This window comes from Thamnophis sirtalis, unplaced genomic scaffold (assembly GCF_051295495.1).
Source record: "Thamnophis sirtalis isolate CommonGarterSnake01/CBP01778 unplaced genomic scaffold, rThaSir2_p1.2 scaffold_2, whole genome shotgun sequence".
NCBI classification, from domain to species: Eukaryota; Metazoa; Chordata; class Lepidosauria; order Squamata; family Natricidae; genus Thamnophis; species Thamnophis sirtalis.
This window is the reverse complement of record NW_028261382.1, coordinates 159,405,979-159,421,939: the sequence shown is the minus strand read 5'-3', so window position 1 is coordinate 159,421,939 and position 15,961 is coordinate 159,405,979. Positions and strand designations below refer to the sequence as shown.

The 15,961-nt window shown below is 37.2% G+C and overlaps 1 protein-coding gene across 1 annotated transcript in view; it reads left to right on the top strand.

Annotated features, from left to right (window-relative positions):
• Nucleotides 1–15,961, top strand: part of RTTN (rotatin) — a 100,874-nt gene that overhangs the window by 54,843 nt on the left and 30,070 nt on the right. The window contains exons 34-38 of the mRNA XM_087707317.1: nucleotides 7,551–7,743; nucleotides 9,164–9,246; nucleotides 11,499–11,604; nucleotides 12,647–12,845; nucleotides 15,612–15,702. Of these exons, the coding sequence (XP_087563443.1) occupies nucleotides 7,551–7,743; nucleotides 9,164–9,246; nucleotides 11,499–11,604; nucleotides 12,647–12,845; nucleotides 15,612–15,702 (672 nt within the window). The remainder of the gene's footprint in view (nucleotides 1–7,550; nucleotides 7,744–9,163; nucleotides 9,247–11,498; nucleotides 11,605–12,646; nucleotides 12,846–15,611; nucleotides 15,703–15,961) is intronic.

Sequence of the window (15,961 nt, the reverse complement as noted above, 5' to 3'; positions counted from 1 at the left end):
GGTTTAAGAGCAAGTAGCAGTAATCAGCATATGGTGGAAAACGCTAGTTGAAAAATTCACAAAAGGTGTAATAGGTTTTCTAGCCATTCTTCTTTTCTCTTCAGTGAAATTGAAGCAGTATTTTATTTTGTTTTTCCAAGTTCATTGCACTAGTATAAATGTAAAATAATATTACAACACAGAGCTCTTCTCTTTTTTTTTACACACACACACACACACACACACACACACACTGTGTTTCCCAAAAAGAAGATCCTGTTTTATTTTTTTGCCACAAAAAAAGCACAGGGTCTTATTTTTGGTGTGGGGATGGGATGTTGTTCCCTGACTCACCTAATTTGTGTGCATCACCCCCAGCCTCCTTTTTGCTGTCAGAGGCCTTCAGGAACACCTGTGGTCGGCAAGGCTTTTCTGAAGGCCTCTGCAGCTGATAACAGAGCTCCAGATCGATTCGAAACTCTGTTATTGGCTGCAGATGCCTTCAGGAAAGCCTTGCCGGCTGCAGAAGAAATGAGCTGCCAAGGCAGGTGTAGGGGTGTGCGAGGCTTGGTTGCAACAATCCGAAGGTAAGTAGTACGACAGATCCCCCCATCCCCCCCAGCTTAAATTTTACCCATATATCCTGGAGTGGGCAGGGTCTTAATTAGGGCTTATTTTGGCTGTAGGACCTATATTGGGCACATGGGTTAAAATCATCCTAGGACTTACTTTGGGGGTAGGTTGTATTTTTGGGGAATCATGGTATATGATTCAGAGAGAAAGTGGGGGAGGGAGAGAGAGAGAGAGAATGAGAATGTGCATGTACTGTATATATGTATACATATATATTTTAGAGAACTACGTATTGCATCAGCAGACTGTCTGTATCCAACAGAGTCGAAATAGATTGGGTCAACAATTAGTTCAAGTTTCTTAAGTCACTGGTAGAAGAATGGAAATCAGCATCAAAAGGAGACGTACACGTCAGAATTGGCAGAGCCACTGCTTTTCTTTGAATTGTTAATGTGGTGCCTCATTTCACTGAAAACAGATGCAGATCTTGCAGGCACGGTCCTGCTAATCTTGCTCAAATCTTACAGATATGAGACATGGGCACGGTTAAATGCAGGCCTGAACAATCTTGATGATTTCCTAATGTGACACCAACAACATCCTCTGGAATCTCCCTCCACAACTGTCTGAAGATACTATAAGAATGAGATTCAGTAAATAACCTACAAGAGAGGTTGAAAGACAAACATGCGTATTAAGATGGTTTGGGCATGTATGCAGAATGGAAGAACATCACCTTTATAGACCTCAGTGGAAAAAGTAATTCACACAAGGGAAGTTTCAGTGAATAGCACCAACAAAAATATGGCCAAAGCAAATTGAAGATGTACTGGGAAAAAAAACCTAAGACTCTACTTACATGATGCAAAATAAGCTGCCCACAATTGGAAAACATGCAAAACCAGTGTAACAGCAACATACTGATTCTGAGATTATCATTGTCCAGATGCTGACTAAAGAAATGAAAATCAAATCTAAAATTTATGATGGCTCTTTACAACCTAAGGGATATATTGATAGTCTAGACTTTATGACTGATAGCATAAGAATGAGTTTGGCAAGAGTCTTTAGAACAGATTTCCATTTATTGAATGAAAGATATCAGAGTTGTCTGCCAGTTCTATATTGGGATTAATACAATTTTAGAGGCCACTGAGAAAGTGGTGTAAAGATAATATAATTTTAGGTGCTACTATATTGCTAGTGTAAAGAACCGTATTGGCCCAGTGGTTAGAATGCAGTACTGCAGATTACTTCTGCTGACTGCTGGCTGTCAGTAGTTTGGCATTTCGATTCTCACCGGCTCAAGGTTGATTCAGCCTTCCATCCTTCTGAGGTGGGTAAAATGAGGACTCTGATTGTTGAGGGCAAAATGCTGACTCTGTAAGCCACTTAGAGAAGGTTGTAAAGCACTATGAAGCGGTATATAAGTTTCAGTGCTATTGCTATTGCTAAAAATACTATTGCCACTTAAAACAGATGCAACTCTGACAAACTATATTAAACATGTTTAAACAACTGAAACCACATAGGTTTTTCTTAAATGAGGGTAAGAGAACTGAAAAATGAACCCCAGCCATATTTTTTTCAGTTCATTTCTTTTAAAAGATTAAAAGAAAAATTGAATGTTATTTGACTATCCTGAAGCAACCAACCTGAGGTTCTCACCCAGATTTCTGATATCTGACTCATTTTTAAGCTGGTCTGTAATGCAAGAAACTTTATAGAATTCTAGGATGCTGTAATCATTTCATTTTGTACTAATACATTTTGCAGCACCGTGTTCACCTGCCAACATACACAGTCAATCCCAAATTTGCTGAAGTCTTCAATTGCAATTAAGAAGCATTCACCTAGCAATTAAATTTGCTATTTCAAATGGGAAGTAACTAACTATTAATGTACTATTCACCTGGAAAGATGTTGATCGAATTTCTGAGTTTTTAAACAAATTTTATTGATCCAATAGTGTAAGATGATTTTGCAAAAAGCCAATTAGTTAACCATTTTTTTTATTGAGTCTGACGCTAAACAATTCCTCTCAAGGTATCATCACTTTTCAAAGAATGCACCAAATTCTGTAAAAGTCACAGTTGCAACTTTTCAAATAAGGAGTCAATTGTTTTCATCCCACATCATTCAGAACTACATATAATACAATTTTTCAATCATGAAATGAATGCACCCATGTCACAGTTTCTCTGAATCATGCAAGGAGCCCACAGTGGGAGAATATGTGGTGGTTTGGGAGGCAGAACATATATTACATGTAGTCATGCATTCATGATTGAGAATTGGCCTAAGAATTGCAATGATTATTTAAATTATATATTTTATTAAATGTTTGAAGCACTAGAAAGAACAACATCTATGGTGAACACTGCAAAAATAAAATATTATTATAAAGAAGAGCAGATTGAGTAGTGCAGAAGATTAAGATTCATTGTGTTATTATCAGAACAATTAATTTACTAGGGTGATTATTTGGTGGGTTAGTATTTTCTTCTCATACAAACAATATTTTTGAAGTCAATAATTACCACATTTAGTTCCAGTTCAGTGGATCACAAATGTTATATAGTTTCAAGGTGTTTGGTATCATTTCACACCAAGAGTGGGTTCCTGCCAGTTCTAACCTCTTCTATAGAAGGGGTTCCACAAATCTACAGTGCCGTTTAGAACCGGTTCCAGCTCCCTGCCCCTGCCCGTCTGCACATCATCAAGATGAAGAGCGAGAGGAGGAATTCTGGGAGTTGAAGTCCACAAAGCTGTCAAGTTTGAACCCCCTCTAGGGTTTTTTTTCTAAAGGGTTTGGGGTGCAAGGGTCTTGTAACTTGACAGCTTTAAGGCTTGCGTGCTTCAAATGCCAGAGTTTCTGACCTAACATTTTGGTTGCTAAGCAAGAGTGTTGTTAAGAGAGTTTCACCACATTTTACAAGTTGGCCACGCCCACCCAGTCACATGGTTGGCAAGCCACTCCCACCCAGTCACATGGCCTGCAAGCCACTCCCACCCAGTCACATGGCTGGCAAGCCATTCCCACCTGGTCACATGGCCAGCAAGCCACTCCCACAAAGCAGGCAACACCTACAGAAGAGGTTCTAAAAAAATTTGAAACCCACTACTATTTCACACACATGATTATGACTCCAGTGGCTTTAATATACCTTTGAGACTTTAAACTACCAGGCATAAAAATCTAAAATTGGACTCAGTTGAATCAAGTATTTTTAAAAAATTGACTCAATGTGATGATCATTCTTAGCATCTGCAAAGCTGTCGTGCTTGATTTGGTCAGTACATCGTGCTTGGATAGTCAGCACTTGAATTCCCATTTTCTATGGTAGAATTAAAGCACACATGCCCAGATAATTAAGCAAATTCTTTCCTGGGGGCTCATTTGGAACAAAAGTAGTGACAAATATTTTGTATTAGTAAAGATTGGAAGGGGGAAACAAAGGATTTCCATAAATGGGTGTTTATAAATTCCTTTTTTTCAATATCTTATATATATATTTTGAATAAACACAAATAAACACCTTAAAATCATCTTCCATTACAAATTGTAGAAAGTGTGTCAATTGGTTACAAAGAACTTTCGTGCATCCCTTCCACAGTCATCACCTATGATTCATATCAAGTTATATATTTTACATCAAATATATTTATATATATTGCTATCATCATAACTCATACTTCATATGACTATAGTTGTTTTAACGTCTCTTTATAACAAACATTCCAAAATTTTAAACAAAACCACATAATGGCATTCCCTTATCTATTTTCAGTATCATCCAGCCACATTATATCTTTATAACACATTCAAAATAAAAATTGATTATGTTTAATAACAAAATTTTAGACCTCTTTTCTTAATCATTGTTTACCATTTATATCCAATTTCCCTTTTATGTCAATACAAATTATTACATTATTATCATTTTCAGTCATTTATTTAACAATAGTTTGACTAAGTTTAACTTACTTTTTCCCCTTTTTTCACCATTTAAAATTTATACCAAATTTCCTCTTAACAAACCCATACATATGTATACATTGTTATCATTATCAATCATTTATCTAACTTTATCCATTATCACTACATTTTTAACATAATGCTCTAATTTTAACTAAATTTAGCTAGTGTTTTATTATTAATTTTCATATCTCAAACTGTGTCTTTCCAGTAATAGTGTAGTCCTATTTCTTTTGCCATTTGTGGAATTAGTCTTCTGGTTATTTCCTTAATCAAATTTGTTTGGACTTCTCTTCGCAACTTGTTGCTTGTTACATATCTTGTAAAATCTCAAAACCCTCCAACAGCTTCTTTAATCAGCTTATCTTTGGTTATTAATAGTGTTTTTTGTCAAAGTTTCTCTCCTTAAGTCCATAAATTCTTGTTTTTTTTCTTCTATATCTTGAAATCTGGAGTAATGCACCTTTCCATCTATCTTCCCTTTCCTTGTTCCCCTCTTTCCATCTCCAACCACACTCAGTTCACTGTCAATATCCACAGTTATCTTGTCTCTTTGTTCCTTTTTCCCTTGGGTTTTTAGGACTCTAGCCTCCACTTTTTTCATTTGCTGGATATCTTCCATTTTCCCATCAGGTTTTACCACATTACAATTTATATTTTCAATATTTTCCCATCTCTCCTCAATTCTCTCTGTTGTTTCTAATAATATTTGAATTCCAAACATAATCTGTTGTAATGTTATGGTTTCTTTTTAATGTTGTGCCATCCTTCCAATTATTAAACACTGCCACTCTTAAAACAAATGGTTTAAAAACAAATCTTTGTTTTCACTTCTTTCCAGCTACCAACAAGCATCCAAAGAGCACCTTTGTTCTTCTCCTTATTTCTTCTATAAACAAGATGAAACCTTTGAATTTCAAGGTCAAAATGATCAAAGGGAAAAAAGAAAAAGCAATGTTTCCAGGTCTCAACCTCCAACCTCCAAGTGGCAGTGTAACTTCTTTTCCCTCTAAGATTAATATCCTCTTTATATTCCTTTTATATCTTCTTTATGTTTCAGGCTTAGAAGAAACAAAATTCTTAAGTGAAACAAAATAAAAATTCCATCCCAACCAGTATTGTAGAAATAAAGGAAACGATTTAATCCAAAGGTAAAAAAAGAAATAGAAGAAGAAAATCCAATACTTTCACTTTAAAAAGTTTTTAAAAAATGTTTACAAAACTTCCATCCATAGAAAAAAAAAGATAACACACTGTCCAATAATGCTTAATTTCAGCGCTTATTTCCTTTTCTTTACCAGTTTAATTTAACTTCAATCTTTTTTGGACAGTCTTTTATAAAAATAAGATTTCGTCACCAGATGGACACACTTTCTCTTTCCTCTTTCCTCCTGTTGCGGAGCTATCCCGACTTCAGCAGCTTGAGGCTGTGCTTATTGTCGCTGGCAAGAAGAGATTCTCTTGGATCAATCAGGGACTTTGCGGTGTCCCAGAGATCAGCAAGATGTACTCTTCCCTGTCACCGTCTCTTCGGGATGGTTTAGGTCCGAATGGACCATCCAGTAGCAAGTGTTGACTGCGATCTCGGAGACGTCATCTCCTTTCTCCCCAACATCTTGAAAAGTTTTAATAATCAGTTGTGGCCACTGAATTCACCAATCCTTTTTGGGGGATAAGGTCTGTTAAAATTAAGTTATAAATATTTTGTGAACTAAAATAAAGAGTGTAGGGAAGAACAGAGTAAGGAGAACCAAAAATAGTGTTTAACTTATTAATTAAATCCTCTAGATTATAACAAATGTTAAAGTTTGTTTGAATTCTGTAATTACAATTGTATCACAATTAAGAGCTTGGAAGTTAGTTTAAAAAAAAAATGAAGATCCATGAGGAGGAACCCCCCCCCCCGCCCCAATAAGCTATAAATTGCAGTTTACCTGCATTTTCATGGATTTACAATTTATGGATTCTTGCTGACATTTGCTGTGAGAAGAAAAACATGAGAGTTGCCTAATTTGACATCAGATTATTAACAATCAGAGGCCCAGTTTTCTACTTAAGAAGTACAAGTAGACTTTTACTTAAGTAGCTGTTTAGCGACCATTCAAAGTTACAATGGCCCTGAAAAAAGTAACTTTACAACCAGTCCTCACATTTACAACTGTCATAATCTCCCATGACCACATAATTTCCATTTGCATGTTTCACAGCTGGCCTCTGACAAACAAAGTCAATGGAGAAGCCCCAGTAAAATCACAAGTCATGTGATCTTTCATTTAATGACCTGTGGTGACTTGTGTAATGATCAAATGGGAAGTGATGTAAGTCAGACATAGTCATGGGATGTTTTGCTTAGTGTCTGTGTTGCTTAGCAATAAAGGTGCCAATCCCAGTTCTGGTCAATCAGCGAGGACTGCCTGTAAACACAGTCCTCAAAACTGAAAAAAAGTAACATGATTGCACTTGTATACTGTTGCTCTTTAATTTTAGTGTAAAAATAGGACAAGCTGAATATATTGATAGATAGTAGAAATACACCGAAGGGAGGAGTAGAGGGAAAGAAGAAAGAGGGGTAGAGAGGGTGGGAGAGAGGATTGGAGGGAGGATGAGAAGGAAGGGAGGGAGTATATTGGGAGAGAGGAGTGATAGAGGGGAGGGGAAGTAGGGTAGAGGGGAATGTTGGAGGGAAGAACGAAAGTTGGAGGGGGGCGAAAGAAAGGGTGTATGGTGGGTCGAAGTGGTATATTGGGTTTGTATTTTGGGGGGTATTGTTGACAAGAGGGAGGGCTGTGTTTATTGTTCAATGTTATATGCCCCGGTTATGCACAGTATATATGTGACTGTACGAAATGAAATGGAAATAAAACATATTTACACACAAAACTGAAAAAAAGGAGGGGAGGAGGAAATTTCATTTTTGGTACCCTATCTTTGAGACACAGGATAAGAAGCTGTAATGTAAGGAGGAGAACATTTTCACTTCCTTCCTTCCATCCTTCCTTCCTTGCTTCCTTCCTTCCAGGGGCCTTGCGTACATGATGAAGCAACTGGTCTATCCCTGTCTGGAAAACCTGCACTGCAGGCCTTGCTCTATCATTGCCACTTCTATGAGCATTTGAATGAGATGGTGAAGCTATGCTACCTGGGTCGGTATACATTTGATGTGGATTTTTCCTTGGGAGATCAGCTGGTATCCCCAAAGAATGGCATGAATGGTAAGTGATATTTCCAAGAATTCACGTAGTGTGAATTTCACTGCTCTTTCCCATGTTTTCAATAATTTCTCCTCATGATCACAGTTTTAATTGAAAGTATTGTCCTCTATGAATATGTAACACGGCAATACTTGTGCATTTCTAAACTAAACAAAACTTTGCTCCTTAATCTAGTTCAGTGTTTGGGGTGCAGTTAAATTAAAAAAAAATGTATTGGAGATAGAAAAGGAAGGGTTTATTTTTAGTAAAGGTTATTCTTTCTCATTATGAAAAAGAATAATTGAATGTGTTGGATTTCTAAAATGTATATATTAATTAAAACCTTAAAGAGAATACATCTGTAATGTAAAGAAAGGAAGAGGCTGAAAAAACGGCAAGATACTGCCTACAAGAAACAGAATGGCAGTTTATTTCTCTTTGTGACTGTGTTAATGATGTCCTGTGAGAAATTCCATACTGGGTTTATGAAATACTTTTTCATTTCATGAGAATTGTTGGCAGCAGTCCATAGTGCGCAAGGGCCACTTCATATGTATTCTTTGAAGGGAATGTAGTGGAAACTATCAATTCTCAGTGCGTCATGGAGATTTGTTTGGCAGACAATTAGGTTGGATACACGAAGTAAACAGTTGGTGGCTTATTGCTGTCTCTTGTATAAAATGATAGGGAACTTGTTGTGGCTGCGTTTTTTGCAATCAGCATTCCCCCTCTTCTCCATCCTGCTAAATCAAGTGTACCTTCACCTTAAGTCTATTCACTGTTGGGTAAATCAATATCTCAGAGCGTAAAATTATACACAACAGTTTGTCATCAATTTTATGGCATAAAATGCTTATTAGTGAAGATTAATTACTATGCCCACACTTCAGCTTCACAATTCAAGGCGCAGAATATGGAAACTATTGGAAAAAAAACCCATTGAAAACATTTCTATATTTATAAACAAAAAAACTTTCTAAGCATTTCACAAACTGTTGACTTTTGCATACTGGATAATGAAAGGGGCTATTTAAAGGTTAAAAATAATTAAGTAGGGAGGCCTTGTTAGGTCAGTTGTGTGTTTCTTGGTGTTATCAACCAAACCACAAACTGTGGTTGCCTGGATGAGGCTTAGGGATGACCAAGTTATTCTTTGATATCTTGGACACCACAGCTCACTACTACTGAATAATTATGACCTTTATGACTTGTGAACTTCAACTCTCAGAATTCCTGAGCCAGCCATGGTGGCTCAGGGATTCTGGGAGTTGAAGTCCACAAGTCATAAAAGGGCCACAGCTACCCACCTCTGATCTACAGGGAAGTAAACCTATGCCCAGATTTACTCTTGCTTTTGAAATTATGGAGAAAGTGTGGCTCATGTAATGGTGGAAAGAGTAAACTTTTATAAGCATGGAATTTCTCTGTCTCCCTTTTCCAGACTTTGAAGATTCTCTTTCTGCTTGGGGAGTCCAGAATGGTGGGAACCGATCTCCAAGTACTCAGTCAACTACTGATACTTGGGTAAGTTGAACATACTGTGAAATGGAATTGTCTGGAGAACTAGGATTCCATTATACTAGCTGTGTTTCTTCTTGAGTTACTTAATACAGTTTAGTATTTCTTCTGCTTTTTTAGTCCTCTTTTACTCACATTCAGAACCTTTCACCTTCCAACAACCAATGTTACAAATACTTGTGGATGTTTTCAGTGTAGAAGGCATCCGGTCAGTTTTGTTAGGAAAAGTAAAAAATACTTTCGTTTCCAAAAATGGAACTCTGTCTAAAACAATGTTACTGCACACCACAATATTTTCTGTTATGAGAACTGTTTCTACTAATAATTTCTAGGATTGTTTCTATATCTTACATTAGACAAATTAGCATTAGCTATTGATGGTCGGGAAAACCAAATTTTTTCTTCTCCCAAGAACATTGACTCATGTAATTATTTTATATTAAGAAAGTCTGTAGTCTTATGGTGACCAGTGGCAATTAATTTATTCCCATTTCATTTTTTTCAAGAACAAGCCATTAATACAGAAACAATATTCAAACTGTCTTGAGCTTTACTTTGCTCCTGTACCTTGGAATTGGAAAAAAAAAACATGGCCGCTCTCCTGAATGGACTGGTTTCCATTTTGCAATGACTAGATCATACTGTTTTTCACCAACTATATTAGAACTAACTCCCACACTAGCTAGTGAGTGTTCTTGAATCACAGAGGTTAATGAAAATTCCTTCCCTGTGGCTTTTAACTTTTTTCAATACATTTTAATTATTTGGTATTCTTGTGAGCTCTCCTAAGTGGTAGGGCGAAGCCTGACAGGTAGGTTCTCTGTAGTAACCTTGCCATGTTCTCTGGAACAAAAATGTGCCTATGACCACCAGGGTGCACACAAATCTTTGTGTTTGACTAGCTCTGTGCTAGATTCATTAATTTCATCATTGTCATCATCGCTGAGAAGTTCGTGTGCTGAAAAGGAAAACAAAAAGCTTTAGCATCTTTTGTTATTTATAGTATGCTTCTGGGCCCTTCATAGGCTGCTCAGATAGTAGAAATGAAAACCTCTTATTTCCCATGTGTAACAAAATGGGAAAGGAAAAAGGAAGTGCTTTAAATGGCATAGTGCTTAATGGGCACAAGTTATTAATTAAATTGAAAGTGCCTTAAATGACTCTCTTGTTCTTTGTTGCACACTTAGCAAAGAGGAGGAGGCATTTGGATTGCATTGTGTTATAAAGGAATTCCCATCCACTCTGTAAGGCTGTAGAAATACAGTCAAGCTTAAGTTAGAGGTTTTATTACAAATCCTTATCCCTTGTTCTATGAAGGAGACTCAGTTTAAATGTCAATAGAACTGGTTGAGTTTGGCCTCCATGATGACCCTGGATATGAGTCTCAATGTCCCATGTGTAAGATGAAGTTTTTATAGGTCAATTCTATTAAGATTACATAACCCAACATCATGTTTCATGTATACTCGCCATCTGTTTCTAAATACAGTTCAATATGGTGATTATGACATATAGAGGCTTGTAGACTATTTGAAAGAGTCAGTTTGGTATAGCGTTTAAAGTACTGGAGACCATTAATTCTAGTCCTGCCTTAGGCATGAAGTCAACAAGGTGAATTGAAGTGAGTATGTCTTTTTTAGACCCAGGAAGAAGAACATAGTAGCAAATCACTTCTAAAAAAATCTTGCCAAGAAAACTGCAGGGCATTCACCAGGAATCAACCTGGCCCAAAGGCATGTGTGATTCACATGACACACTGCACACGCACATCACATACAATATTTGAAGCATCGTATTTCCTGGAATGGTCTTCAGAAAATACCTTCCCCTTTGCCTCCTTAGCATGCCAAATGTATCAAATGTATTTGGTGGGAACAGGAAAGTGGCAGTGGAGAAGGGGATGGCAGGATTCTCCCCCGCCCTCATGTCTGTTCTCAGACTTTCAAACACATTGCTACGAGAGGCAAGACTCTTACCTGCCTTACTTTTTTCCCTACCAGTAAAAACAATATTTGGCTACAGAAATTTTGTTGAGATGATTTACTTGACTGAATCCCATGCAATTTTCTTTCTTTGTTTACTCCATGGTTTGAATTCCTTTACAGTAGTCTGAATTTATTTGACAATAGTCCCAATTTTAGCATTTTGTATTGCTGCTAGGCACTGTGAGCACCATTTGGGCGAAAAGATGGGGTACCTCAGTTAAAAAGCAAACAAAAATGCATATTAAATAAAGTGATCATGTTGGTTCTTTTTAGATAATTTCAGCACCATCGTCACCAGGATGTGCTATGGACATAGAAGCACCCTCTTTGCCAGCTAGTCTTATTCATGATGCATCATTGAACCGACTTGTAACTCAAGGTTGGATACTCTTGCAACACAGTGCATGCTAGAAATTTTGGAATTGATTTGTTCTGACCAAGCTTCCCAAGAGCATGAAGCAAACTCCTTGACCGGACAAAAACCCCTTTTATTAATTTACTGTGAATTCTTCCCGTTCATATCCAGCAAAATCTTTCAAGAGAGGATTTACAGTCACAGACCTTATTTGACTTGGAGAGCTGCCAGGCCGATATCTGCAAAACTTGGCAAGGAGTCTTGGAGAGTCACAAACCAATGAAGTGAACTAAATGTCTCCTGCAAACTCCACTCCCCTTTCACTCCTCTTTTATTTCCTCTGGGAGGGGCCAATCATCATCCCCCTGTGGCTTTACTCCCAAGTTGACTCCTGTTCTTTAACTGTTCCTTTCATCTGGCAACTCTATGGATGCACACACTGGGAACAGGGTCCAGCTGTTCCTCTGCCTTACTAATCTCTGACTCTGAAAGCAGCTGATAAGCATATAGCTCTGAGCCCCTCTCTGATACAGAGCCCCCATCAGAGCCAGATTCCAGGACTAGCCCATGTTCCTCCCCAATCTCCTCACTGTCCGAATCTGCTGCCAGCTCTGCTGGTCGCTGGTGGGCCACAATAGGATTGTCCAAACAGCAGCCATCACCTGGTAGCTTATTTCTGAAACTCTCAGGTGTTCAAGGTATAGGGTGGAAAAGCAGAAAGATTAGCTCTGCACACCTTTCAGATATCAGCAGCTCTGTTTTGAAATACAGTATGTTTTACCATTTTAAATATTCCGAATTGACAAAACTCTCTTTGGGCCTGTATTGCCCTAGTCTGATGATTCTTATTGGACTGTTGCATATTGTTCTATTTATCCAAACAGAGAATGTTCAGTTTAAGAAACAGCAAGCGACAGGTTGGTTTTTTATGGAAACAATCAGCACAAGAGTAGTTTTGAAGCTTCATGTAGCTAATAGAATTGATTGATTCTCTATGATTCATGTCAGAGTGAGGAATATATCTTATATTTCATGGAGCTTATTTCTTTTGAATGTTATGTTCTAGGTCAGAGTGACAGAACCACAACAGCATCTTCAAGTCCACATGTTTTCCCAGAGTCTGACATTAGACCTAATCAGTGTATGGCAGTCACGCCTCCTCTCCTTTCAGCTGTGTGTGGCGTGTTGGACAACCTGCTTGTTGTTACTCCAGTAGAGACGACAATTGCTCTTCGGAGAGCACAGACACTAACTGCTCTCAGTAGGTAAGAGATCAATAATGAGAGAGCTTGCAAATAGACTGTGACAAATGATATCCCAAGCTTTGTTACATATATTGATAAACTGTTGAGTGTTCTAAGAATTCAAAAGTAACAAACTGGAAGAATCCCTCCCTTCCTGAAAATGGAGCAAATCTAGAACATCTCAAAGGGCTGAAATTGATGGGTTTAGGGCCAGTGTGTGTTCAGGACAGAAAGAAATGTTGTGTACACATTGGAAGCCTCTTAATCTGGTCTGGAGAAAAAAACAAAATCCATTGAGTTGAAAGTGAAAAGAAAAAAAAAGGAGGAAAAAAAGTTAAGGATTTAAAAGAAAGAGAGAGCTATTTCTGGGGATAGGTATATTTTGTATTAAATAAATAAATATTATTTATTAAACTTACATGCTGCCTGAACAGCTTTCTCTATATGACCTCTTGCTTGCTTGCAGTAATGAAACTCCTCTAAGCCATGATAAATTGAGTGAAACTGATACTTTGGGGGTGGGTGGCTGGGTTTGAGATTTATTGTCTATATGGTATGACATTTGACAGTTTTTAACAATTCCATATCTATTGAATTAGGAGTTGGTCAAAATAAAAAGTAACTGTTGTTTTAGTTGAAGCTAACTAAAAGCACACCATTTTCACCTTATTTATGACTTCTTAAGACCTGCATACAAAAAGTAAAACATAGTCTTCTAACTCAGTCATATACACTAAATTTGCATCATCCTTAAATAGTGTACTATATTTTCTAAACTTCCACACCAAGGAAATGTTTAAAATGCACAGTGAAATACATTTCTATATTAAATCTACTTGAGACATGCTTTTACTCTTATTAGCCAATGACTACAAAAGTAAAATAAAATAAAATATATTAATATTAATAAAAGAGTTATTATACATGTATCAAATCAACATCAATAATGCGTCAACATAAATAAAATAGCTGTTGATGTTAAAATTAGTTTTGTTAAAAGTATGAGTTTGGAAGTTCTAAACTTATCTCTGTCAACCACAGAGTCCTAAGATGACTAGGTATCTTGATGCAAATAGTTTTGCTATTTTTGTTAACCAGACTTTGTATATAATCGTTTGCAGTTTGTTTCCAATGAGGCTACTTCCCACTGTTAATTTCAGTAGCCTAACCCACATAACATGAAACTAAAAATGAACTACTTACTTATTCCTTTAAAAATTAATTCCTTACTTTTTCATTCATTGTCAATAGTCTTGGTTTGACATTCAAGAATCATTTCTAGAATCCGAATCCTCTAATGAGGACTAAAGACTAAGAAATTGTGTCCTAACTTAAATAAAAACCTTTTTTAACTACCCTAATCCTAACCTTACAGATGGTCCAATGTCAAATGTAGTAGAATATTTAGCTGGGCTCCCAAACGTTAAGTAGAGCCCAATTGTTGGGTGGGGATGGGAGGAAGGTTTTTTTCCCCATTCTTTTCCCTGCATGTTTCCTACAGTATCCGCCCTCTATTAATTTTATCTTTAACATTCCCTGAAAGTAATGCTTTAGTACTATCATGTCCCTAGACAAAAGGAATACCTGGTTATTTTGCTGGGACAGGGAGAACCTCATAATAGCAATAGCACTTAGACTTATATACTGCTTCATAGTGCTTTTACAGCCCTCTGTAAGCGGTTTGCAGAGTCAGCATATTGCCCTCAACAATCTGGGTCCTCATTTTACCCATATCGGAAAGATGGAAGGCTGAGTCAACTTTGGGACCTTCAGAATTGAACTCCTGCAATGAACAGTGAGTTAGCCCTGCAGTATTGCCTTCTATCCACTGTGCCACCATTGTTGATGGTACACCTATGCTTTCTAAGAAGGCATAGAAACTACTGGATGTGACTGGACTGGTTGTGTGCAAACAGACACTGACTTCAGCTAGACAAATCAGTAGTGCGGTACTCCTAAAATGGGAATTAAAATGTGCCCCGCCCCTCCCAAGTTTTGACTAAGGCATCACTTAAATGTCCTCCAATGGAGAAATTAATCTGGTCACAGAATTCCATATCTCTATCCTTCTGTATCTAGCTAACTATATGAAATGGCCACATCTTTAGAAAATTCGGAATATGCAATTGCAGTATTCAGGTTGCTTTTATGGTATGCATTTTATAGGCAATAAACTGTGAATCTCAGGGCTCCCACACTCAGTTTATATGCAAATCCAGCTCATATCTGCTGCTGGTTCTTACCTGCAGATCCCCAACGTCTAAGGCAGTGCATCTGTGATGATGCCCGCTTTCCTCTGAATCTGATCCAACTGCAAGTTATGTGTCCCACATTCTAGCAAAGGGAAACGTGATGAGTTCGTAGCTCATCTGTGTATAGCAGCAACCAGGACGTGGAACTTCTTTCATAACAAAATAAGAGTATTGTTATTGTTATTTGTTTTTTTAGGCAGCTAAAGAAAACACCATCTTTCTTTCCATATAATTTTAATTGCTTATGCTGCTTTCTGGGTTTATTATTATTTCCTCTTTTTTGTCGCTTCTATATTTTAATGCCCTTGTTATATGTACCCTTTTATTGACTGGGGCGAAATCCTGTTGGTTTCTAAATAAATGTATGCTGGTGATTTCCCCTTTATAGTGGAAAAGGTGCCCTCATGTTCATACTAAACAACAACTTGCCTCTTATTAATGCAAGCCACGGTGTGAGTAACCAAGACCATTTTTTATGATCTGTGCTGGAGTTCATATTTATTTCTTTTAATGTATATGTCTTTGTTTTTGTTAGTCTTGTAAATTCTGCCTTGCTGGAGAGATACATCTTTGAAATGAAAGCTCTTCTGCCTTGGCCATCTCATAAGGAATATTCCAAAATGCAGGTTGGTTGTGGGTGCTTGGTTCCTGTTCCTTTCTATTGAACGGCTAAATTTGTCTGATGGTTTAATCTCTGTTTTTGAATTTAATTAATTGGCACTCTATTGTTCATTTTAATAAAGATGTCAGGTTACCCAGACTTTATTGGTGTTTATTCTGAAAGCTGAGCATAATGTCTCCTAAGGGAGAGCTATGGTTCTCTTCAGTTGATGAGAATCTAGGCTATAGAATATTACTTACTGTAGAAATAAAGTTTAACTACTT